Here is a 25,344-nt window from a genome sequence, read left to right as displayed (position 1 = left end):
ATAATTGAAACAATATGACTATGACCGGGTGGAAGTGGTAGAACGTCCTCTTTCAATAGTAAAAAAAAAAAATAATAAAAAACAGTTTCAATATTTACAAGGCAGAAAAGTAGAAAAAAAAACCCTAAATTTTGAGAAAATGTGCTTGTACATATGGCATTGATTATTTCAATCTATTTAGAAGATGTTTTTATATTAAAAAATTAGTATTATCTTGACATGAGAACGCCAGATGTTTTTAGGTCATTATATCAAAATAAAAACGTAGCTCCTGGAGGAGCTGAGGAGTTCTCAGGACCGTTAATTCTTGAGCATAAATTTGGAATACTGAAGATTCCAGTGGTCTGGAACAAACTGACGCTTGAGGGCCTGATGGTTCATCATCTGGCATCTTTGAGACGCAAAATAATAGGGTGGTCTATGCAATTAAAACCAGTCAATATCAGTGTATGAAAAGAGATGATGTCAACGTAATTTTTGGTTCTGAAATTTATCATTATTGTAGATTTCTGGGAGGATTTCTTGCCTAAGACAGTAGAGAAATTGAAAATCAATATAGCATCTATGTGCTAGATCTGATTTGTAACCATTAAGCCTCCAAATAGAAATGGTTACTGAGTAGATATTTATTTTTTTTAGTGGGAGTCCTCACTAAGAACCAGGGGTATATTCCTGATCCTCCACTCTAATATACCTTGCAACAAGAAAACTGCAGTTGAAGGCATATGCACGTATCACAGAGGTGGTAAATACTGAAGAATACGGCTCATTTATAAATGGGGCAGAACTCAAAAAAAGGAATATTTGAATGTGATTGGTGCTATTGGCCATATCATACGTAGGAGACATGAATTTATTTTTAATTAGCTTTATTTTTTCAACTCAAAACAGACTAGGACTGGGACTAAAATCTCCCTCCAGTTATATTTGTAGGGCTGCATTGAAAATCTTACTGGGTTCTTCTCTGGATTCAGTTATTACCTGGATCGAACCACTGCTCTTTAGCTGCTGTGCCATTGCATCTCAAGGATGATGTAGGTCTAAAATAATGCCTGCCAAAGCTCTGCTGCTCAGCTGAAAGGAGGAGTGTAAATGTGTTCCTGCTTTCTCGCCTCAGCTCTATTCTCCATTTTCGGGGTAGAAGATAATGTAGTTGTGCAGCAGTTCCTCATTCTGTTTCAATTTTGCCTCTAAAACTTTAATGGCTAGAGAAAAAGCTTCCTCCTTTTGTCTTGTAAGTACAAACCAGCGATGTCCCTTTACCTCTGCAGTAATAAATTTTATATTATCCTTTTACCTAAGGATCTCAAAGAACAAGTCAAAGGGCTGTAAATATTTTTTGTCTTCGTTATGGATGAGGAAACCGAGTGTCTCACAAGAAATCATCGTTAAAGCTAGAAACAGGACCCCTGATGCATAGACTCACGTTCCAGCAGCGACTTGGCACCGTTTTCCTTGCACTTTAGTTAACGTACTTTGAGGTTGCTTCAGGAAGAACGTCTTAACGCCCCGATTCGCATCGGTGCTAATGTTACGATCTTCGTGTGTCCTTATTACTTACGTGCTCCCGGTCGTGTCACGTCCCAGAGCTCGGCCGAGCCGGGCTTGTGGGGTTTTGGGGAGGGGGAGGGCAGAAGGGCTGAAGCAGAAAAATGCAAGCCAAGGGGTTGGGAGGTAGAGGCAAAAAAGCAAAATCCCGAAGTAGTAACTGCGTTCTGGTTATACATTTTAATGCATTCTGTATATTGAGAGATCGGTATCATTTTAATGACAGATTTCTCTAGCGCTGTTCACATATAACCCTCGCTTTCTTATTGGGATTAAGTGTTCAGCCTCTAGGCACGATGGGGAGATCAGGTTGGGGAATTTTGCTGGCCTTTCTTCACTGACAGCAGAGAGCAAAATTGGGTTTTACTTGGTATAAATTTTTATCTCTTCTAATCGAATTTAGAAATGTGGCTATGAACACTTAGAGATATTCCGTCACATCAGTGTCACATTAAAGGCATCTCAGTTCTGCAATTTGCGGTATAAAAACTGCCGCAATAAAAAGTGTGTATATATATAAAAAAAATTGTACCGGCAAAGTACAATATTATCCAAATACGTTGAGAAAAAATTTTCATGGGTGTGATATGATGTCAGTTGAACAACACTTACAAATGCAGCGTAGCACAAAGTGGCTTAGCCCAGTGAGGTGCCGTACAACAGGATGCAACGTGTTTTTGTGAAAGCATGTCCTTTTTTTTCCCCAGTGTAGAATGTCGCTGAAACACTGCAGTTACATTTTTCTCCTCGAGTGCTGAAGAGCCGTATCTGTATGGCTGAATCCAAGCGAGCTCTTTGCAACTTCACTTTCCTTGGAAGACGGAAATAGATTGCGTTGGCTTGAGTTCCACTTGCTTAAGACCAATTTGGTATGAGTTAAATACATCCTCAACTCTTACCAACGCATATTGAGGGTTTGTTGAGAGAACGATGGGTGATTGACTGTAAAGTACGCTGGTAAAATGTGACCAGAAGCGGTGCCTTTAATATAAAAATGAAAAAACCACAATAATTTGGCGCCTTTTCCTGCTGCAGAATCCATATATGTCCTTAGTTACGTCACAAACTATCTCAATTACTCTGTTAACCATCTATAAAAAGGAGATAAACCGACTTATCCTAATAAGGCTTTGTGTGAAGGGAGATATCTTATTGCAAATAGCATGGTGTTCTCTGATATCAGTGTAATGGGGACTATTGGAATCGCATACACATTGGCAAATCCTACCCGTGGTTTTGAATTTCAACTATGTGTCATTGATTTAAGGAGCACGGAAAATATGTGTATAGCTGTACCTCATTACTGCCCATTGTGTGCTCAAGAAAAATGCTAAATATGAAGCGAGAGGTTTGGCTTTGTTCAGGGAAAATAAGTTCTTACAGTTCACCGCTTTGTAATTGGTTTGAGGTATATCTGTTCCTTCTTAAACATTAATATATAAAATCAACAAACGCCAGCGACGTGGTAGGTGCTCTCAGGCTGGGAAGTCGGCGTAGCCCTCTCTTCCAGCCTAGGTGTTGGCCCAGCGCCGCGACGTGTGGGTGTCGTGAGCGCAGGCGGCGATGGGGGTCTATGGCCCATGGGTGCCGGCAGCTTGATCACCGCGGCCCCGGTCGAGCGGTTTGCTTAAAAAAAGCTACTGCTGAAAAAGACCAAGATGTGTCCTGTCGCGTCCCTGTGGATAGGGGCATCACGGCCGTGAGTTGAGGCCAGAAATGACGGGCTGGTGCATCAGAGATTAAGTCACAGCTGAAATGAAGGCGATGCCTCCGATGGAGCCAGGGCTTCGTGCAAAGAATTCCTCATCTGCTGAAGGTAGTCCATAGCTGGTTGATTATGTGGGCTTGATTATGGTGTACAAGTACCTTGTCAGGGAGAATACACTGAGTACTCTTTAATCAAGTGGAGAAGGGCATAACAAGACCTCGGATATCTTTATAATCAAGACCGGGCTCCTTCCTGAAGAACGCACTTCATTCAAACGTGCTTTTGAGCTCAGGATGGGTGTGATCTTGTGGCCTGTCTTATGTAAGAAACAGGATTTAATGGCCCTTTAGTCTTAAAATCTCCCACTCATTTTTTCCGTTCTCTCTAATGTAAAAATCTAATTAGATTTTACGATTTTTTTTTTTCCTACTTCTCAGCTGGAAATAACTGGTTGCACTGGTGGAACAGTGAGGAGTTTTATCAGACCAGTCCGAACCAGACACTGAAATTGCTGCCTGTGCACATTGTGTACCCCTTAAGCCCACAAAAAGGCCTAATTTCCTTGCGAGGCCTGTTGTGTCACTGATACGTATTTGTGTAGAGTTTACTCAGAACATGTTTATTGATTATTTAAATTTTTAATTATGTGTTTTGTTTTTTTTCCCCCATGCTAAGCATGTGTGGCTGGAGATTTGTACCACCGTCGGGATAACACCCTACTGCAGAGTTTTGCAGCCCGTGGTCCCACAGACTTTTTGGTCAGTGAATTCTTTTAACATCCAACACCATCCCCTTGTTTGAGTCAGATCTCGGCTCTGTGAGGAAATTGTGGATGTTTGCCTGAAGGAAAGGGTGCCTTTGGAGACTCCTTGGTTCCCTGTAAGGTTATGGTTAAGTAATTGTAGCTTCAGGTAACGCTGCGTTTCATGTCCTAGTTACTGAGCTCAGGTTTTAGACCACATCTGGTTTTTTGGAAGGCGGTGCAAAGCCAGAGGGTGTGATATGCTGAATTTAATAGTCTGTGATAGCACCTTGATCCTTTTTATTAAGTACTCATTAAAAGGAGAGGAATTAAGGGAAACTAGCGTTTCATATCATGAAAGCTGTGGTTTTGCTTCTTGAGGTTTAAACCAAATGCGGCGGTTATTCCACCCAGACCCCTCTGGTAGGAAAACTGACGCGAGCCTGTACCGTGCGGACGTAAGGATTGCCTGGGGCCGTGGTTTCTGTGGGCGATGTTCCGTGCAGTCGATGCTGGCCGCCACCTCCGGGACGCTCGGCTCTTGCTGGGGACTTGGCCTGAACACCATGCAAGTTCTGCTCTCCATGGGTTTGCAACCACAACTCTCTCCCTCCTGTTATTGTCTGCAAAGCATGAGATGTTTTCTTCTTTCTTTCCTTCCTGTAACAGATATTTTCTTCAACTCTCGATGAGGCTTTCAGCTGGTAACTCTGGCTGTAGCCGGCGCGCTCTATTCAGCTGGAAACCAAGCAGCAAAACGTTGCTTCACAACTGGCACATTTGGTTTCCATCCGCTTTTGAGCTGCGTTTCCAGATGAAAGAGGGATGTAGAGAAGACGCCACCTCTTCAGCAAACAGCTATATATCATTTTAGGGAGTTCAGAAAAGTTCAAGCACAAGGTTAGGCTTATGTTTGAGAGTCTTGAACGGAGCAAGAGATGGAAAGGGTGAAGAGCAGGCGACGGCAGTGCTATGGCAGAGCTTGGGACCCTCTCCCTTCTCCAGGCCATGGGGCATTTCTCTGCGGGGCAGGTGAGCAGCAGCCAGCCCAAGCCATGGTACAGGCACAGCTGGCTGCTGGAGGCAAAAGGAGCTGTCCTAAATGAGAATAAATGTTGGGAAAGGGAGCAAAGCAAGTGACGACGCAGTTATTAAATGTAAGTTTTAGCGGGGATGTGTTACAGGGATGTGTAGTGGTGGAATTTTCTCATGCCAAAATGATACGTAGCTACCCATTAAGTGAAAAAGTAATTTGAAAGATGTTTTAGACTAAAGCATTTTTGACAATTTTACATTAAGTGATCCCCAAAAATAATAAAAAATCCCTCCCTTTGAGTCCATCCTCTGTCACCTGCCGTTATTGCCTCACAGTTTTGAGTCCCGGTTTGGTGCTGGTTGGCAACTTTCCAATTCCAGTGTTTGGCAGTTTCTCGTGTTGGTACCCTCTTAATTAAACCTTGGCCTTGGTCTAGCAGTCTGCCTGTACCTTAACACTGACGTTTTTGCTTTCAGTAGCATTTTCATTCAATTATGTCCTTTGGGCACACCAAAAATTTTGCCAGGCAAATTACAGGTGAGAGGAAAAATCAAATGAAATACTGCTGGTTTTCATTTTGCTTGAAGTTGGGTGTTGCTTTAATCTATGCTGGTTATGAACTGATCTTCAGCTTCTTGACAGAGTAATAATGGAAACATTATTTTCGTTGGAGTTAAGGCAATAGTGGTGTCTCACCGTTTCTAGTCTCGAATACAACAGCAACGTACTTCACATCACCGTAAAATATGAATGTGCTTTTTCCCCCAAGTACGGAACAGCAATACGTATTGAGCTACTTCTGTGTGGTTTAGGATTTTGCAGCTTTGTCTAATATCCCGCCTACACTAGCTCTGGAATTCCATTTGTTCTGGATGTATTCAAAGAACCCTCTCAGCCAAATGTATTCAACTAAAGCCGATGCTTTCAATTATCAATCATCTCCTTTTTCTAACTTCAAATTTAATCGGCATTGATGTCATTTTCCCTACATTTTTATTGCTGTGCTTCTTTCTGCTGCTCCCATTTTCCATCCTAACTAGGGTCGTTATTTTAATCAAAGATGACCTCTCTGTGATTTCAGAACTAAGTGCTTTCGAAGGGAAGGAGGCACTCCAGTATAACGGTCTGGATACTCCTTAAGGATTTTGTTTGCTTTCTGCTTTTGCACATCTGTTTTCATCTTTGGGCATCTGACTTAAATAAAGAAATTAAACCAACCAAACAAAAAAACACAAACAGAAAAGCTTTGGTTTTCTGCTAGTTTTAGCTACCATGTGTTTCATTGCGTGTGTTAAGGTGATGTGTGTATTTGTGGTTATTGCAAGAGATATTCTGCGATTCACGGGCCGAAGGCATCGCTGCGATCAGCTACGATGCCGTCACAGATTGAAGCTATTGAGTTGCGTGCGGTAACTCGTGCCCCAGCTGCACTCGCTGATGGCTGGAAATTGCATGTCCATCTGGTTACAGTAAGAATTTGAAATATGCTGTTGTTGTAAATCCATAAGAAACACACACAACTAGTTACAGTTTCTTTCTACTTGTGTGGGAGAACCGGCTAATTACTTGGAGACGATCTTGGGTGATCTTGGAGTTGTTGATTTGGTGGGAATATTCATTTATATTGTGTAATTTTTGTGTTTGTGACAGGAAACAAGGAGTAATGTTCAATGGCTGTGGTCCAGCACATTTGTTTCAACATCTGTGATAAGAAAACTAAGTCATTTTTGAGCAAAAGAACAGATTTTTTAAAAAGCAAACCAACCCAACTGATTTCTGTGGCGTATGGTTCTGTTTACTGGTATATGTCAGGTGGTTGATGCCCCATCCCTGGAAACACTCAAGGTCAGGCACGACGAGGCTCTGAGCTCATCTAGTTGAAGATGTCTCATGGCAGGGGGTTGGACTAGATGGCCTCTAAAGGTCCCTTCCAACCCAAACCATTCTGTGGTTTCAGGCAGGACGGGTGGGATTTGGGTCTAGGTTGTCCCCTGGTCAGTGATGATCCACCCGTGGCAGTTAGAGGCACTTACAGAGAGATTTAGCTCATCCTAAACCAAAACGCACTTGCCCCCAGGTAGGTGCCTAGTGCTGTCAGACAGCATCCGACGTGCGGGGTGTCCGCGTGGACACCTTTGTCAGGCAAAGGAGAATTTTGGGCACTCATCTTCCTGTCTATTCCTTCTCGACTCAGATTTTTCAAGTTATTTCATTCTTCATTTTCTGTGTTTTCCGAACGTAAAGCTTTCCTTGTCTTCTCTCACCTGCTATATTTATGAACTCCCCTCTCGCATCGCCAAACTAGCGTCATTAATCCAGTACCACTCTTAACCTTATGTATATCTCTGTCTTTTCTTGCCACGGCTGGGCCTTTTCCGCTGGCTTTCCAAGGCCTGACTTTAATACCAGGCCATAAACAGTCCTTTCTCACTCCTCCAAAAGCTGGTATTTTTCTGCCTTCAAATTGCTCCCTCGGGTTCAACCTTGTAAGCAGCTCCAAGATTGCCATTTGATACACTTTTTATACGTCTGTACTATGATTTTCTGTTTTTCCCATCAGGAAGAACCGGTGAAAGCTGTGGTCTCTTGGGACCATTATTGATCGGTCGTTTTACATTCCCCGTTCCCAACAAAAAGAAAGTCGTTTTGTTCTGTTGTGGGTTTTTTTTTTCTTTTTTTACGGATGATAACTGTCTGTCTCTTGCTCTTATAGATCCAGCTTTGCACCGACAGCAGTTTTTCCTTCAGCGACCGTCGAACGTGGTGGCCATGGAAGGGAAGGATGCTGTTCTGGAGTGCTGCGTTTCTGGGTACCCCCCTCCCACCTTCACGTGGCTGCGAGGAGATGAAGTCCTCCCTATGAGGTAGCTCAGTCTTTTGTGGGTCGCATATCTAACGTTATGTTTCCTTGAGCAAAGTATAGGCAAACTACTGAGTAATGCTTTAAATTCAGTGGGGTGGACGTGGAGGCCATGAGGTCTTCCTCCTCAATAATAATGAGACTAGATGTGGCTCTTAATCTGCTGCTATAACTCATCTCTTCACCGAATCCGAGGGTGGAATTTGATCATAAATGTCACCTGGCTGGTATTTAAAATAAAAGTGTAAAGCTATTAACGGCAAAAAATCACAGCCGAGAATTACTTAAGGCGTAATTTACTGTGTGTATTTTTCTAGAGGGAGACAGCACCTTAACCCGTCGCGGACATGTTATCAATGTTTCAGGTCCAAGAAGTATTCGTTGCTGGCTGGCAGTAACCTACTCATATCAAACGTGACCGACGACGATTCGGGGACCTACACGTGTGTCGTCACCTACAAAAACGAGAACAGCAGCGGCTCTGCAGAGCTGTCAGTGATGGGTGAGTACATCAGCTGTGCCCGCTTTGCTTTTCCAAGAGTATTTTTTAATTATTCCCTTTTCCAGAACGACTTAATTTTCAGAACTCTAAGTGATTGTAAACTGTGCAAGTCCTTTCCCTGCTTTGCTCAGGTGTTCGCACCCATGGAAACCGAGTCCTGTAAATCTGTTAATACCTCCCGCCGTCCCCGATAGCCTCGCTGTTGCCAAATATCTTATGGTATCGGATGCTAATTGCTGCTGCCTTCTGTACATGGTCTTTTCCCTTTATTTCGCCTTCCTGAAGCCTTATTTTTGGCATTACGACGGGCGTCCCCGTTGTGCACGGTGCCAACAGTGTGTTGAAAATCAGGTTTGTAGCTGCTTTTTTCTCTTTTTTTTTTTTTGGTCGTGGGCAGTCATTGTGGTAAGGTAAGAAAAATGAATGTATTTAGCATCTTCTCGCCAGTTTACAGCAGTCCAAGGAAATTTGTGGAAGTCCTCACTCAGCGGTGGTGCTCTGAGGGTTCCCACTGTTAAATTTCATGAAAGAGCCCTCCCGACACAACCTGCTTTCCCCTACGCTCCTTCCCCGTGGCAAATATTAATGGAATCCAAAATATGTTTAAATCTAATAGCTGTCTCGTTTCTTTTTTTCTTTATTTAAACCATTGAACAATAGCAGAGTACATTAGTGTTATTCAGTCAGATCTAAAGAATGGCATAGTTAATACTTAGTCAAACAATAACGTATTTCAATGCGCTGTTCGTTTTGCATTCTGGCTTTAAAGCTTCTGCGTGAAAAATACTTTCATTAGTGAATAGAGCCTTAATTGGGATTATAGGATCCTCAGTGCTTGTATAACAATATCCTTTTATCAAGCCATAATAAAATATAATAATTACTGGTGATGGAGGATTCAGTTCTATTTTTTTTAGGTACATTAATGCAGTATATTGTGTTACTGGATAAAAATAAAAATGTGGCTTTATAATTGTGGAAGTTCATTTATTATGGACTTATTTTCACAATAAGGAATCAAACATTGAAAAGGCAGGTAAGGTGTTGGGCAGGATCTTTCATTTGCTTTACTAAAATGTTGATTTCAAATCTAGTGTACAGCAGGTGACTAACTGTCATTTGAAACGTAGAAATGAATGACGCTGATATTTCACCCCAACGCTAGATTGCAATATCTATTGGTAAGAGCAGCTGTAGCTGGAGGATCAATGCGTACGGTTATTGCATAGATAGTTTCTGACCATGCAGTTCTCCCGGAAATTAATGGGTGTCTTGCATTTAATTCCTTTATATACCTTTTGAAGAATTTGTTCCTGTCTGCATTCAGTCTGTAATGCCCCTAGCTTTGCCTTCCCCACGTCTTCCGCTCTAAGTGCGCCATGCAGACATTAAAGGTACATAATTTTTCATGCACGTTGAGAGGTATGCGATGGCAATATGACACGACTGTAAGGATGACCGTAAGACGATGAAAATCACCAAGAGAAGAGGACACAGTGCCAAGATAACCCTAAGCATGGAACTAGACCGACACAAAGATGGAAGGCGCCACAGTTGCGGACTCACTGCAGTCTCGGGGGGAAACCCAAGCTGCATTGCCACGGCACGAGGCCGTTTATTCGCCCTGTTGGGAGATCAAAGATTTCTTTCTTAAAGTTTCCTTTCACGTATGGAATTTGCAGATACTCAACAGGTGGGGAAAAAAAAAAAATATGGAGCCATAACTTCGGCATGGTGTTGATGTACGTCTCTTCTTTTCATGGGTTAGATCACTCATTTGTGACCTAACTGAAAATGAAACATCGTGTTCGTGTATGTTTGTATTAATAACAGGAAATGTTCAAAGGATTCAGAAGAAACTACATGACTAAACTGCAGAGATGATGACAGGAGTCCCCTGATATTTGTCTTTCCAGGGCTACCAACTTGCTCAGAATCTGTTTATTTGTCGAATCCATCCTTAGCAGTAGGAAACTCTCAAATGCACTGAAGTTCCTCATGTAATTCTTACATCTCATAAACAGAATAATTAATTGATCGTTTTATTTGCTGCTTCGGCTCGATGCAAACGCACATATTTCTGTGTGTTTCCTTAGAGTTAATATGCGTGTTTATTTAACAAACTATAAATTGCCCATCGGTGTTTTGTTGCAAGACTCGCATTTTTTAATATTGATGTAATCCTTTAATTGTTAATGTATCCGTTGTGCGAAGAGGGATGAGTGAGACATTTGCAGCCTGAGTGCCAAAAAATTTAGCAGTCCAGTAATTATCTCCTCTGAAGTCTGAGTAGACAACATCAGATCAAAGTTAGTTACATCACATGGTAGCAAGATGCTTTTGATCTTTCAAATAATGAGGTATTTGCAAGAAACAGTGTGTTTCACAATGGAGTTCCTGTTCTTTCAAACAGCTAAAAATAACCCCTTCTGTGTTGGCCATAGGCCTAAAATTGCACAAGGTGAATGAATTTACAAGAAGAGGGAATGCATTTTGCTGAATTTTAATCTTGTATCGCGGCCTTTTGGCAGTATTTTAGCCACATCTCCCTGCGTAATGAAAATTAAAAGGTCCGGTGCAGATTACCTGGTTACTGTATAGATCATCTGCATGCTCGCTAGCTTTGGAGAGCTTAGAGTTTAAGCAAATGTTTGAAGCTGATTACATGTGTTAACCAGTGTCAACTACAATTATTTTCTAAATATTTTCTAGCTTTCAGAAGTGGATTTTGGGCTTGTTCCCTTTTGGCCTCTGAGGCTTGGGGTTTTTTGTATAGCTTTTTTGTTTCATGTTTTGTTAAGCCAGACTGAAATTCCGCTCGGCTGTTGGAGCAAAGAACCGCCCCCAAACTCCCTAAATGTTCTGAAAGTGGCACAAATCCAGAAAAAAGGTTTCCATATCCATACAGGTACTTGGGGGATCTCACTCTGGTTGCAGCCGCTTCGGCGGTGGGGTAAGTGCCTGGAGTTTCAGGTCCTGGTAGAGATCTAGGAGACACCTAATACTCTAAACCCAGTTTTCTTCAGGCGGTCGTAACTGAATCGATAAAGTCAGTGATAAGCCATCATACATACTGAGCAGGAAGAAAAAGAAAGTATTTGGACTGTCCCTTAATCACATCAAAGACCAAACTATAGCTCTAAGGAAGGGAAGAGCATCGCTTCTGCTGAGGTTGGGAGTTTTCTCAACTCTTCTTTGCATAATAACGCATATACTCAGAATTACTCTGTCAACGCCTTTGAATCAGGCAGCGTGTTTTAAATGGTTTAAGGTTGAGGTACTACATTTTTTTTATCTTCTCTTCCTAAAATGCCCCTCAAGGAGGAATAGAAAAAGGAAGAGTTTTCAAGCGGTGTTGGGTCAGGAATGCTAGTTTGAGAAATTAAGTCATCACCTAAACTAAGAGAAAATAGTAGCACCTGAAAGACTGTGCTCGCAGAAATACGTTGCTAACTTTTACCGAGCACCCGTACGCATAAGCCACAAACGACTTGACTACAATTTGGAAGCATTTTTTTCCTGTGGAAATGCCTTTTACTAGGGAGCTTTTAATATGAAGTGTTTTCAGCACTAGTTTTGTTTGCCATTGCGGAAGAAAAGCCACATCAAAGGTAAGGCCATGTGAGACAAGTGGCTTATAAAATCACCTAGGCCTTTTTGACAAGAATGAACGATTCTAAGCACTGTGCGTCTTGGTCAAATCAGTTTTACTTCTGACTCTGCTGCATAAATTCCTGAAGCAAAATGGTTATTTGGAGATCAAGGTCATGGAAAGCACTGAATAAAGCAGGCGCGGATCACTTTGTTGTGTGCGAATCACTTAGGTAGAGAGTCGTATTAAGAAGGAAGCTTGCATCACCATAACGTGGTTTGACACAGCAATGAAAGCATGAAAAATGAGAAACCTTCTAACGTTTCTGTTGCGAGCGCTGCTTAAGCTGATCTCACACAAATGCACCGGTCCTGAAATATTTATAAAAGCAGTCTATAGTCTTACTAATGGTAAAAGTCAGACCCGGTGATGTACCCTCTTGGTATATCCAGAAATAATTCCCCAAATTATTATGGATCTGTAGAGAAGCAGGCAGGTCTTCAGTGGGTGGACATTGCAGCAGCCCTGCTGAATCTGGCGAACCCAAGAAAACTGGAGTAACCTGAGGATCTGTTCCTCCATGATCCCGCGCTGTGGGGTAAATCATATTTGCTCATGTCCTGCTATCTTGTTGAAGAAACCAAACACAGAACGTACAACTGAGTTATTCTCTGCTCTGAGCTTATGGTTCTTTATGGAACAGGGTATATGTAGGTGTGAGCTGGCTGGATGAAGTGGCACACTAATCTGTGACACATCTCATGATGGTTTACTTCAGGAGCATAAACCCCGATCTCTCCCCAAAGCAAAGACTGCCTCTCTCCCATTTGTTTTCCTGATGTTTCAATACCGAAAAGTTAGCTGTAAATGGAAACACTGATACCATTCATTACATTTCTTGCAGCTATAACTTGGAGTCTGTGACATAGAAACGTAGGTTTGGCATCCCTACGGCTCCTCTGTCAAGTTGTGCAGGCAGAAGTGTCCCACGTGTTGTTCTTAGGCCTTTTCCCAGAAGGCAGATGGAGCTGAGATATCTAGTTCTCACTGAGATGAGAGGAAATTGATTGTACTGTCACCTGAAAATATGGAAGTCAAAATTTCAGATAGGCGTTGGGGAGAGACTTCTTTTTCAGGGTATTGATTTGGGACAGGCAACTCAAGCTCTGTTGGAAATATTGGGTTTACCTGCAGAAATAAGCCAGCAGTGCCCAGGTGGCCAAGGAGGCCACCAGCCCCCGGGCTTGTGTCAGCCCTGGTGTGGCCAGCAGGAGCCGGGCAGGGATGGGGCCCCTGTGCTCGGCCCTGGGGAGGCCCCACCTCGAGTGCTGGGCTCAGGTTTGGGCCCCTCGGGACAAGAAGGGCCTTGAGGGGCTGGAGCGTGTCCAGAGAAGGGCAGCGGGGCTGGGGCAGGGTCTGGAGCACAAGTGTGCTGGGGGGCGGCTGAGGGGGCTGGGGGGGTTTAGCCTGGAGAAGAGGGGGCTGAGGGGAGCCCTTCTCGCTCTCTGCAGCTGCCTGAGAGGGGCTGGAGTGAGGGGGGGGCTGGTCTCTGCTCCCAAGTCACCAGGGACAGGACGAGAGGGAACGGCCTCAGGCTGCGCCAGGGGAGGTTTAGGTTGGAGATGAGGGGAAATGTCTTCCCTGCCAGAGGGGTCAGGCCCTGGCACAGGCTTCCCAGAGAGGTGGGGGAGTCACCATCCCTGGGGGGGTTCAAAGGATGTGCAGCCGTGGGACTTGGGGACATGGTTTAGGAGGCCTGGGGGTGTTGGGTTGGGGGTTGGCCTTGATGACCCGAGAGGTCTTTTCCAACCTTAATGATTCTATTAAATGTAACCAGGCTTTCTAAGGTGAAGGTTCTAGACTATATGGATCGATAACTCTTCCCGTGTTCACTCCCCTTTATTTAGGGAATTATAAAAAATGTATTACCTAATCAATAGCATTCAATGGCTTCACAGAAGCCAGTTATATTTTTTCATCCAGGAAAGATACATTTGGACAGCGTGAATTTTGTGCTACCAGAGCTGAAACATCTCCCTTTGAAATCAATTGCGCGCCGTCGCATTGCACAGTATGGTCGCACAGTGCTAAATACAAGTAGTGACAGAAAAATGATGTTATGGGGGTACCCTGTAGCTGAACTCAAAACACTAGCTACTCCGCTCAGGGATTTTTTTTTATAGTTAAGAATTTAAAAATCATACTACTAGCAGAGTTGTGTAACTCTAGAGACAGAACTGATGAATTCTTGGCGCGAACGGGGGTCTGTGCTGGCATATCCAGTAAACTGCGAAGCACCACGCGGCAACGCACATTTTCTGTGGTAAAGCTGGCTGAGCCCTGGCAGGTTTTTACTGTAAATTCCTCTGTTTCTCTTGATCTCAGATGAGTTTTGCCTTCTGGAGTGGTGAAATTAAAGAGAGGAAAAACATAAGGGTGGCAACAGTTCAAAGGGTGGCGGTGGGGGGAACATGGAGTGTTCTTGGTGGGACTGATGTGCAAAGAGTATTCTATTAGTAGGACACCTGGAGATGGGGTACAGGATAGCATGTGCATAACTAGATGCCTGGCACTGCTGCAGTCACGCTGAGTCAATGCGAGTATTGGAATCAGTAGAAATTTGCAGGAATTTTTGCGTTTTGTTCCTTTACGTGTGAACGTACTCGATAATCTGACGGATTCTTATGTTTTTTAATATATCTTAAATACATAAAGGATTTTAACCAAGTGGTCTGAGCAGAATGCCCGGCTTATCCAGCGCCCTTAGTGAGTCAAGAAACTCATGTCATGACTGAATGCCCTTGAGACAGACAGAATATTGGAGTAGGCATGAGGGCTAACATCTCTGCTGCACATTTAAAGCAGATGAAACGACTTATTTTTCCCTTTTAAACAGCGCTAATTAATCTGTGGAGTTTCCTATCAGAGGGTAGCTTTGGGACCAAGGGATTTGCAGGCTGAGTCAAGAACTGGTATTGTTGTATTGGATACGAGCACATTGAAATCCTGTTTTCTATGTTCAACAGCCTCTCTTTTGTGGTTTTTTATATGTAGACAGAAGATACATATATGTGCGTGTGTATACGTGGGCATAAACTTCAGGGTTGACTTAATCCTTTATGGGAAGCACATCCACTTCCATACAATAATAAAATACCATAATTATCTGTATTTTATAATAATATAATACAAGCATGTACCTACTCACCACGAAGTTTCTCCCAGCTTCCTCGGCTGCTGTTGATACTGGCTTGTACTGGTAGTGAGGCTGGACTGGAGTGAACAGCTCTCTGATCTTTAAGACTTTCCATATGGGGTCCCCCCCCCCACCAAGTCCTGTTTAATATCTTATTTTGCTTTTAAAGCAGTTTGAAGAATTTGTTCCGAGTGATTTTTCCTTTAATATGGAGTCTGTGAATAATGAGGTGAAGGCCTACGTACAGGTAAAGGGAGGCTCATCCTGGTAAGGGTGTGCAATTGAAGGACAGTCAGCTAATTTTTATTGTCGTGGATGGAATGGGGGTTGAGTGCCTAATTCAGACCATTCTGGAAATGTAATTCTTGTCAGTGCATCGTAAGTATCAAATACTTATTCAGCACCTGACACTTGTAAAAAGCACTTGAGTGCAACTCCAGTGTTGCTATTTTCTGATAATGGTGTTTAAATTCAATCCTATTAAAAATAAATATACCCTAACAAGCTCTGTGATACCGATGCTCACTTGGCTGAGCGCAGGGAAACTGCTGTGTCTGGGTGTGAACTACAGATTTATGTTTAAGAAGAAATAATATTCATACAAAACCCCCTTTGAATCCACACAGGAATGAATGTTGGAAAGTTAACTATACCGGGTCTATGCATAGTCTGATTTTATTTTTTAAAGTCTTAATTTTGTGGATCAGCCTGCAATAGCTGCAGACATACTCTGCCAAATAGCTTGTTAAAGCAGTTATTTTCTCGCTGACGAGGGAGTTTTGCTGCTGCCAGAAACGTCGGGGGCGTTGGCGTGGTCACGTGCGGAACCATCGCAGCAATTCCTGGCGGGGCCACGGGGCGAGTAGTGCTGTGACGGGTCCTGGCAGCATCACCGCAGCGTGGGACCAACGGAGATGTTCCCCATCCCAACGGGTGATGGCACAGTTCGCCAGCCCAGCTACCTACTTCAGCCATCTCTACGTTTTCTCTTTTGGCTCCAGGCTCTGTAGGGCTTTGCATAAGTGATTGAGATTTGCTTATGGGCATAGGTGCTAAATGAGGTTGAGAAATGCCTAATTAACTTTGGGAGCCAGTTGTGACCCTGAGCAATACTGAGAAGCTGCTTGCCCTTTGGAGACAGAAGTCTCTCTACTTTTCCTGTTTGCTCACTTGCGTCTTGGTTTGTGTTTTGGTTTTTGACTTCGGTTTTATTTTTTTAAATACGACCTTGAGTTGAGTAACATGCAGGGGCGCCATGAATCGTGTGCGCAGAAGTTCCTTGTTTTGGACTTGATGAAAGGTCTTTGGCATAAAAACATGGCTTAGGGCGTAAAAACACAATTTATGGCTTAAAACATGGGTTAGCTGTTGCAGGTCAGCTTGACCTTCAGTGATGTTTGGAAGCTGAAGTGCCCATGTGAGAATCTCCTTCATAGGTCTGATGTACTTTTCAAACTTCAACCACCAAATATCTCCATTTACCACTAAATATCTCCTTTAAATATTGTGTTTTACAGAAGGTTTTTGAACAGCATTGATATGTAAAGCTCAAAATGGAGGATGTGGGTCTTTTGCCTTAGAGGTAGCAGTAGCTTAGCGTGAGTGATAGGACTGACCCATACATGATACCAGAGCTCCTATAGCTGCTGTTTCACCAAATTTTAATGTGTATTGGTATTAAAAAATATATATTGCCTTTATAAATTCACTGGTTCTTCAAAACCAGTAGCATTATTATGGTATTTGCTGACGATCCTGAGCGGGGAGGAGCGGCTGATGCACCAGAGGCTGTGCTGCCGCCCAGCGAGCCCTGGCCAGGCTGGAGAGCTGGGCCCAGGGGAGCCTCATGGGATTCAGCCAGAGCCAGTGCCAGGTCCTGCCCCTGGGGAGGAACAGCCCCCCGCACCAGCACAGGCTGGGGGGGCCCTGCTGGGGAGCGGCTCTGCTGAGAGGCCCTGGGGGTGCTGGGGGGCAGCGAGGTGACCCTGAGCCAGCACCGGGCCCTTGGGGCCAAGGGGGCCAGCGGTGCCCTGGGGGGCATGGAAAGGAGCGTGGCCAGCAGGGCGAGGGAGGTTCTCCTCCCCCTCTGCTCTGCCCCAGTGAGGCCACACCTGCAGGGCTGCGGCCAGGTCTGGGCCCCCCAGTCCAAGAAGGGCAGGGAGCTGCTGGAGCAAGGCCAGCGCAGAGCTGCCAAGGGGATCAGGGGCTGGAGCATCTCCCTGGTGAGGAAAGGCTGAGAGACCTGGGCTTGTTCAGCCTGGAGAAGAGAAGCCTGAGGGGGGATCTCATCAGTGCCTATAAATATCTGAAGGGCGGGTGTCAGGGGGATGGGCCGGGCTCTTTTCAGCGGTGCCCAACGCCAGGCCAAGGGGCCACGGGCACAAGCTGGAACACGGGAAGTTCCACCTGAATGTGAGGACAAACCCCTTTGCTGTGGGGTGCCAGAGCAGGGGCACAGGCTGCCCAGAGAGGCTGTGGGGTCCCTTCCCTGGAGACATTCACCCCCCGCCTGGACGCGGCCCTGTGCCCCTGCTCTGGGGGTGCCTGCTCCAGCAGGGGTGGGACGGGGTGAGCTCCAGAGGGCCCTTCCAACCCCTCCTGTCAGGTGATTATAACACTGTAATTGTTGCATAACACTAGTTGCTGCATTTTGGTATTTATATTTAAATATATGTATGTCTTTTTTTTTCTGAGCATTAAACACGAGAAGACAAAACAGAACAAAACCCAGAGAAGAGGTATATTTTCTTTCACTGTGCAGCTCCTCAGCAATGGAATGGCATCTGCTTGTAGCATCCAGCTGCTTCTGTGAACATCTGATAATAATGCTAGGAATCTTTCATAGTGTGGCATTATATTCAATGTATTAGCAGGGTTTAGTGCAATGCTATTTCCAATAGCATGTTATAGGCTTTCCAAAAAAAATTGAAAATGACATGTATAGACCACGCAAATGAAATGAGACTTTCTCCATATTGGTGCCCGGATTTGTGAAATAAAACCAACAGATGTCTACATATATTTTAAACATGTTTTGTTTTTTTTTTTTTTAAAAAAAGTAGCTTTAAAAAAAAAACTAAATATTTTAAGAAGAAAGCTTACTCAAAGAGGAGTGGATCCCAATATTTAACCTAAGCCTTGGCTCTCCAGCTCTTTCTCATTAGTTTCTTTGTCTCAATGGAGAGAAGAGCTGGGTTCCTTCTGAGAATAATCTTTTCTCTCTTGTACTATAAATTGAGCACTGCACGTATATATATTGTAAGAAGAGAGAAGTGATTTCTTTTGCCCTTGGATTGGTATTCCCGAGTTTGCCAGAGTACTTTCTGCAGCAAGGTACTTGAGAATAAGTCACCCTGGTACTTGCATAAGACAGTCAAAATACGTAGAGCTCATCGTGAAACACATTCGTGTCATTTAAAAAAATAAATTACTTTTTTTTGGCTGGGTATTGTAATTTCTTTTAGTTTAGAAACACTTGTGTGTAGTTTATAGGAAGGGGCTGCACAGGCCGTTATCAGGCATGTGTAAATGGAAGCGGATCCTGCTACGGGGCAGTGGGGTCGACTGTGATTTCTCAAGGTCCCTTCCAGCCTGATTTTCATCATTCCTTTTATCATTAGCAGAACAGTTTTGTTGATGGAGGCCAAAAAATCTTTTTTTTTTTTTTCCTTCTGTAGTATCACATCTTTAAAACCAGAGTTAGGGCAGAGTTTCACAGGTAAAGAGGAGAGTTGGCATCGCTGCGCTCCCACGCCGTTGTGGTTCCCTGCGCTCTCTATTTATAACATGAGGTGAATGGCAGCGTTCCTTAGACATTTTTTTGTTCCCTTTGCCTTCTGGCTCTGGCTTGATTCAGCGTGAGAAGAGTAATTGGCCATCAGTTTGATGAATGGTTATAAAAGGTCCTAAATGAAATGAATGGTGAACAGCGCTCGGTTATGGAGTAGTTCCCATTAAACTACATAGTTACAACGAATTAATGCAGCTGCCAAAATCCAGTTTTTAAAGGCAGGACTGAAAAGTGTCTGTTAGTCATAAGATATATGTATAGTGCTATTCCCATGACTTTTAGAGAACAAGTCTTATGAGGAGCGGCTGAGGGGGCTGGGGGGGTTTAGCCTGGAGAAGAGGGGGCTGAGGGGAGCCCTTCTCGCTCTCTGCAGCTGCCTGAGAGGGGCTGGAGTGAGGGGGGGGTTGGTCTCTGCTCCCAAGTCACCAGGGACAGGACGAGAGGAAATGGCCCCAAGCTGCTCCAGGGCAAGTTTAGATTAGATATTTGGAAAAACTTCTTCACCGAAAGGGTTGTCAGGCATTGAAACAGGCTGCCCAGGGAGGTGGGGGAGTCTCCATCCCTGGAGGTATTTAAAAGAAGGGCAGACATGGTGCTTGAGGATATGGTTTAGTGGTGGACTTGGCAGTGATAGGTTAGCGGTTGGACTCGATGATCTTAAGGGTCTTTTCCAACCTTAACGATTCTATGACTTCTAGCTTTTGCTACTCTTCATATTCCTAAAGGTGTTTTATGTTGGCTTCAGCGAGACGCTTGCGGCTTGCTGGGGAAGCATTTGCAGCTCACAGCGGTGGCGATCTGTAAAAGCCACTTGGGACTTTGAGACTACTCCCATTCAGTGTGTGAAACCTGTGTGTTCCAGTTGTGAGGGAGAGGCTCTCAGAAGTCTTTTGAGCAAATGGTTCTGATTAGTTTAACTAGAAAATATTGAACGGAGCGGAGAACAGGCTTCCTACGAGGTGGCTGGGTTAATATGTACATTTATTAGCTTAGACAAACAGTTCGCTATGCTGGGGGAAAGAGCGAACTCAATTTAGACACCGGCTGCATCATCGCTCATAGGAACTGCATAAAGAAGCTGGCACCGAATTCCTTATGACTGCTAAATAATTGCAGCTTTTGAAATAACAGGCTTTCTTTTTCTCCTGTTGCCCGAAGGAGATGTTCAACACAAGCACAAGTTCTTCTTCCTAAGTATATATTTAGATATATAGTTACATGGTTAACAGAAAATTACTTTTGTTCTTTCTGTAATTCTGTATCTTATTGCAAAGTCTAAGTCTAATGTGGTCCTGGACTCTAGAAAAGCCGCTGAAGCGGAGGATGAACGCAGCCAGACAGCACACGGTGATAGTATTTGTTATATATACATATATATATATATACACGCTTAAAATTCCTGCGAAATACCTACTTTGCTGAACACTAGCCCCAGCAGAGGAGCGACGTTGAGGGTACCAACCGCATCACCCGAGCAAAGCTTGCCTTATTCTCAGCTCTACAGTAGCTACAGATACGCGAAACAGCCGCTGCCCGTCGGGTGGGAAAGGCTGGAAGCAGTAACGCGCATTCAGTCACGGCCAGATTTTAAAATATGCAGCACTTCCAATATATTTAAAATAACTTTGACCTTAGTTTTGAAGGACTTGCATGGCTCACATCTATTTTTTGTTTTAGTCCCTTTTAAACCTTGGAGGTGTATTAGATATTCACAGCATGGGGTTTGTGAGCAACATTTTGTCACAACTCACCTAATTAAAGCGTAGCTACAGGCCAATTAGACACAACCGTGAGGGTGTTTAACTACCCTCTTATGTATAAGAGAAGAAATCATGAATTTGAATTTGTTTTCATGGAGAACATATCTTCCAAATTAACTCGGAGGTTTGTAAACTGGAGTTGAACTGGTATTTAAAAATGCTGGAGCTCATGGTGTTTTGGAGGAGGTTGAGTTCAGTGTCTTGCCACAGATGATACGCGGGAGTTGAAGGCAAATCTGTGCAGAAGCTCCTCTTCTGGGCAGGCTGGACCTGAGCTCTGGATCAGAACGGACTTGATGTAAAACTTCAGGTTTATAAAACTGGACTGAGAGGCAAGCCTTGAAAAAAAAGAATGAATGAGTAAATTGTAAATAAATGAGTAAATGAAAAAATAAATGGGTAAATAAGCTTGCATATTTTCCCTCTCCATGAGTTTTGCAAAATTGTGAATGGAACAGCAGGGACTGCTGAGATTCATGCAGGTTTCAGGTTTGGGATAAAAGGACTTGGACAATCTTTTGTAAATAGCCGGAACAAAAGAAGACGGGGGAAAAAAAAAGTAAATATTTAATTGAAACCATTGTCCATATTTGCATGCAATTTTGGGGAAGAAAGAAGAGAATCGAGATGGGGGAGCTCTCGTTGCAATTTTGAAGCTGTTTCCCTCTAGACAACCATGTACAGAAAGGAAAAGAACAGCAAAACCAGAAAATGCAGCTTTTCTTTCAGGTTCTGACCTGTACTTGGGCCCTCACTGGGGAGGGCGATTCTGCTCTATCCATCAAGACCCTTGCCAGGTAGCAAGCTATTTTTCAAGTATTTATCTTAGCTGCCTCTTTCAAAGCAGAAAAGATCATTAGAAAAGATCCCTCTGAAGGGGGAGGGTAGGAGGAGGAGTGGGAGGCTCGAGGATGGAAAAAAAGCCAAGCCACAGAGGTGAGGGGAGACCCCCGGTGCTCGTGGGAACGCAAGGTCTCGTTTCTAGGTGGTGCCTGGGATGGAGCTGCGTGTCCTTTCAATATTCGGGGTGTTTCTCGGGCTCGTTGGCATCGTTCTGGAGCTGGAGGCCGTGGGGCAGGTCAGCGCACTGGCGTTTTCCCCACAAATCCAATCTGCCTGCCAAAATAACGTCTTCTGATTAATAATTTCTATTACTTTTCCCCCCAAAATTTTGCCTTAGTAAATTGTATGTCTGCAGTCCTGTTTACCAGCATGCAATTAGCACAGTCTTACAGCCCCCTGAGCTGGGCTCTTTTTTGTTAGGCTAATTTTCATTTCTTTGTGATTAACTTTTGAACCTGCCTTTTATAAATTGCTTATTGTACAAAAAAAAAACCAAAAAGAGTTGGGCTTCTGCTGCGTTGAGCTGCTTGAAATGTAGGTCTCCGCAAAACAGGATCTGTTTGAAGTCTGAAAATTAATCATTTATTAATAGGTGCCTAATAAAACTGTATTAATTTCAGCTAATATTTTATTTTGTTCCGAACGGCGAAGTCTCAGAGGCTGCAAGTTGATTAAGTTAGCACAGGGTCTGCGGCAACTATATTTATTTTTCCCTCTGCTATCTTTAAATATTGGAAAAGAGCCTTCATGGTGAAGGTGCTTTTGATATTTAAAGCATGGCAAGTTTTAAAACTCAATTGTCATGCTGTTGAGCAGTGTATCTTATTTAAAATAGCATTTAAAATATGTTTTTCAGTAGCTTTCTGCTCAGTCGGTACACCCTAGTCATCTTTTTTCCTTTCTTTTTTTTCTTTTTTCATGTTTTTTACGTTCCTACCCATGTATCATTTCCCTAAATCTTCAGTCTCTAATTCCCACTAATTTGCAGCACAGAAGAGTTCTTTGGTCATCTCTATGTACCAGCACACGGATGTCTATATAGTAAATACATTCTTCAACGTGGAGTTATTTCTTCTGTGACCTCTTAACTTAAGATCTTAAGTTATTTAACTTCCATCTTCCTGCTCCTCTTCCTACTGATTTGTATGGATTAGATGAAGAGTTGGATGTGCAAAAAAGTTGACTTTTTGAAGATAAAATTATTCCCTTTAAGGAAAAATGGAAGTAATAATTTTTTTTCCCCCTGATTTAACAATCAGGTGGTTAGGAGAAAGAAGGTCCATCCAGTGTGGTAGGAGAGGGTATGGAGGTACTTCCAGACTGAGCAGGCTCCTGCTGGACACCTCACGTGTCATCGGCTCTGAAAGGACTTTCTGAACTCCGCGGGAGAGGCAAAGCCCCTCAGAAGACGCTCGGTGTTGTTTGCATAGAAGCGCAGAGGCTTGCAATGCCAGCGGTTGTATGTAGTCAGCTCCATCCAGGCCATTCCTGTGCTTCGAAACTAAGGAAGCGCTAACTCGGAAAATCTCTTTCGGTGCCCACCTACACAAATCATTTCTCGAGGGACCTTGGACAAGCCAGCTCCCGTCCATTTCCGCGTGTGAAAAACTGATATCCTTTGAGAAGTGTAAGAAGCTACTTATTTTTGTGTGTGTGGATGCTGCAATAGCTGTTTTTCACTGATAAAATGATAAAAGAAAACTTGGTCGTTTTCTTTTGCGGACAGTAGCTGTCTCAGGTGCAGTAAGATGTGATCGGTGAGCCCTAGGCTGGAGGTGGAGCGAAGCATTATTGCAAATGCTGCTGGGTCGCTGCCGAGGCCAAGCTCGTTCGTTGCAGGAAGGTTAGGAGAAGCATCTGAAAGATGCATTTAGGGAATAATTATTAAGATAGTGGGAACTGGGTGAGAGCAGAGTCATGGAAACCACCAAAGATCAGATTTCAGGAGGAGGAGCATGACTGACAGTGCTGGAAATCATTCACAAGATCCGTGGGCTGGAAATAGCTTCCACATCCGCTTTTCAGTAAACAGTGAAGACTTCAATGATTTACCCACTATGTTTCCTCCTCCTCTGCTGTATAAGTAGCTTGTTTATCACAAATCATTGGGGTTTTTTCCTTCTGATTTCCCATTAATAGCGCCAGTAGAAAAGGAGTGAAAAGAAAACTGACGCTCTTGGATAAAGAGTTAAAACTAAACTGTTTTGCACCCATTTTTGTCGTCTTGAGTAATGAACGGTTCCTTCTGCAGATGCTGTGCCACAGCACCTGGGGTACACCGAAGTGTTGTTTTGGGCACATTCTCATAAAAGAAAACACAGTACACTTTGATAATTCATGGCTTTAAGCAGTCCATGCCTTGGAGGCCATCAATTAATGCTTAGTGGGGACACCTAGTCCTTGCCTGTGTCTTCTCGTGCTTGTGTCCAGAGAAGGGCAGCGGGGCTGGGGCAGGGTCTGGAGCACAAGTGTGCTGGGGGGTGGCTGAGGGGGCTGGGGGGGTTTAGCCTGGAGAAGAGGGGGCTGAGGGGAGCCCTTCTCGCTCTCTGCAGCTGCCTGAGAGGGGCTGGAGTGAGGGGGGGGCTGGTCTCTGCTCCCAGGTCACCAGTGACAGGACGAGAGGGAACGGCCTCAAGCTGCGCCAGGGGAGGTTTAGGTTGGAGCTGAGGGGAAAGGTCTTCCCTGCCAGAGGGGTCAGGCCCTGGCACAGGCTGCCCAGAGAGGTGGGGGAGTCACCGTCCCTGGGGGGTTCAAAGGACGTGCAGCCGTGGGCCTTGGGGCCATGGTTTAGGAGGCCTGGGGGTGTTGGGTTGGCGGTTGGACTTCATGATCTTAAAGGTCTTTTCCAACCTTAATGATTCTATGATTCTTCTAATATTTCTTTGGATAAATAGACGCATTTCTAACGTGAGCACTAGGTGCCTGAATGGCCTGTTGAGTTTTGTTTGCCGAACAAGCTGGGAGTCTCCCTTTGGTACTGTAGGTGCTGCTGAAAAAGATAAGTATTTCTTTGTGCATATCTGGTACAGATCTGTTGAATAAAATTAATGCCAAAGGCAAATGTTGCAGGATGTTGGGTATGTCTGGGCTGGGGTGGAGGGCCTTCTCATTGTCTTGAAGAGACCACAAGCTTTGGTAAACGCGCTGTCTTGTATAGGAGCCGTAATATTTACGGGTAAATACTTTTGTTCCATTTAGCATGTCAGTTTGTAAAATTATGTAAAATGGCCATGACCTCTCAGTTAACGATATAATTTTGTTTGATGATATAATCTATATATACATATGGATCTGGCATGTGGAGCTAGAAGAGACAGCCTTGCCCTGCAGTATGTTTTCATGCAACATTGTCACAGGCAGCCAAGATGATTGCACCTATTAAATAACGGTGTTTCTATTATAAAAAAAGAAATTGGAAATTCTTCCCTGAAAAAAGGCAAAATGAAATGAAATCGTTTGCTCAGAAATATGTATTTTAAACCCAGGATTTTTGCAAATGAAATAAATATATCAAATTATTTAGGAAATGAAACATGTTTCATATCAGACTGCTGTATGATATTCTGAACACATGAAATGATTTCCTAGGCATGTCAGCTGACTTGCACCTTGCTCTGCTGTTTCCAATGAAAGAGGTCTTCATATAAACTGACAAATATGAAGAAATTTAGCGTTCTCCACATTGAGGGTTTGGATTTTGATTTAGTTCTTAAACATAGAAACAAAACCATAAACATCATCTAAAGCAAAAATAATTAATGGTTTTG

The 25,344-nt window shown here is 43.7% G+C and overlaps 1 protein-coding gene across 1 annotated transcript in view; it reads left to right on the top strand.

The window, feature by feature from the left end:
• DCC (DCC netrin 1 receptor) overlaps positions 1-25,344 on the top strand; it is a 607,752-nt gene that overhangs the window by 290,509 nt on the left and 291,899 nt on the right. Inside the window, exons 4-5 of the mRNA XM_064438237.1 lie at positions 7,748-7,898; positions 8,260-8,396. Of these exons, the coding sequence (XP_064294307.1) occupies positions 7,748-7,898; positions 8,260-8,396 (288 nt within the window). The remainder of the gene's footprint in view (positions 1-7,747; positions 7,899-8,259; positions 8,397-25,344) is intronic.

The sequence above is a fragment of the Phalacrocorax carbo genome, chromosome Z, assembly GCF_963921805.1.
Source record: "Phalacrocorax carbo chromosome Z, bPhaCar2.1, whole genome shotgun sequence".
Classification (NCBI taxonomy): Eukaryota; Metazoa; Chordata; class Aves; order Suliformes; family Phalacrocoracidae; genus Phalacrocorax; species Phalacrocorax carbo.
Note: the sequence above shows the minus strand (reverse complement) of the source record. Positions and strands in the feature narration are given on the sequence as shown.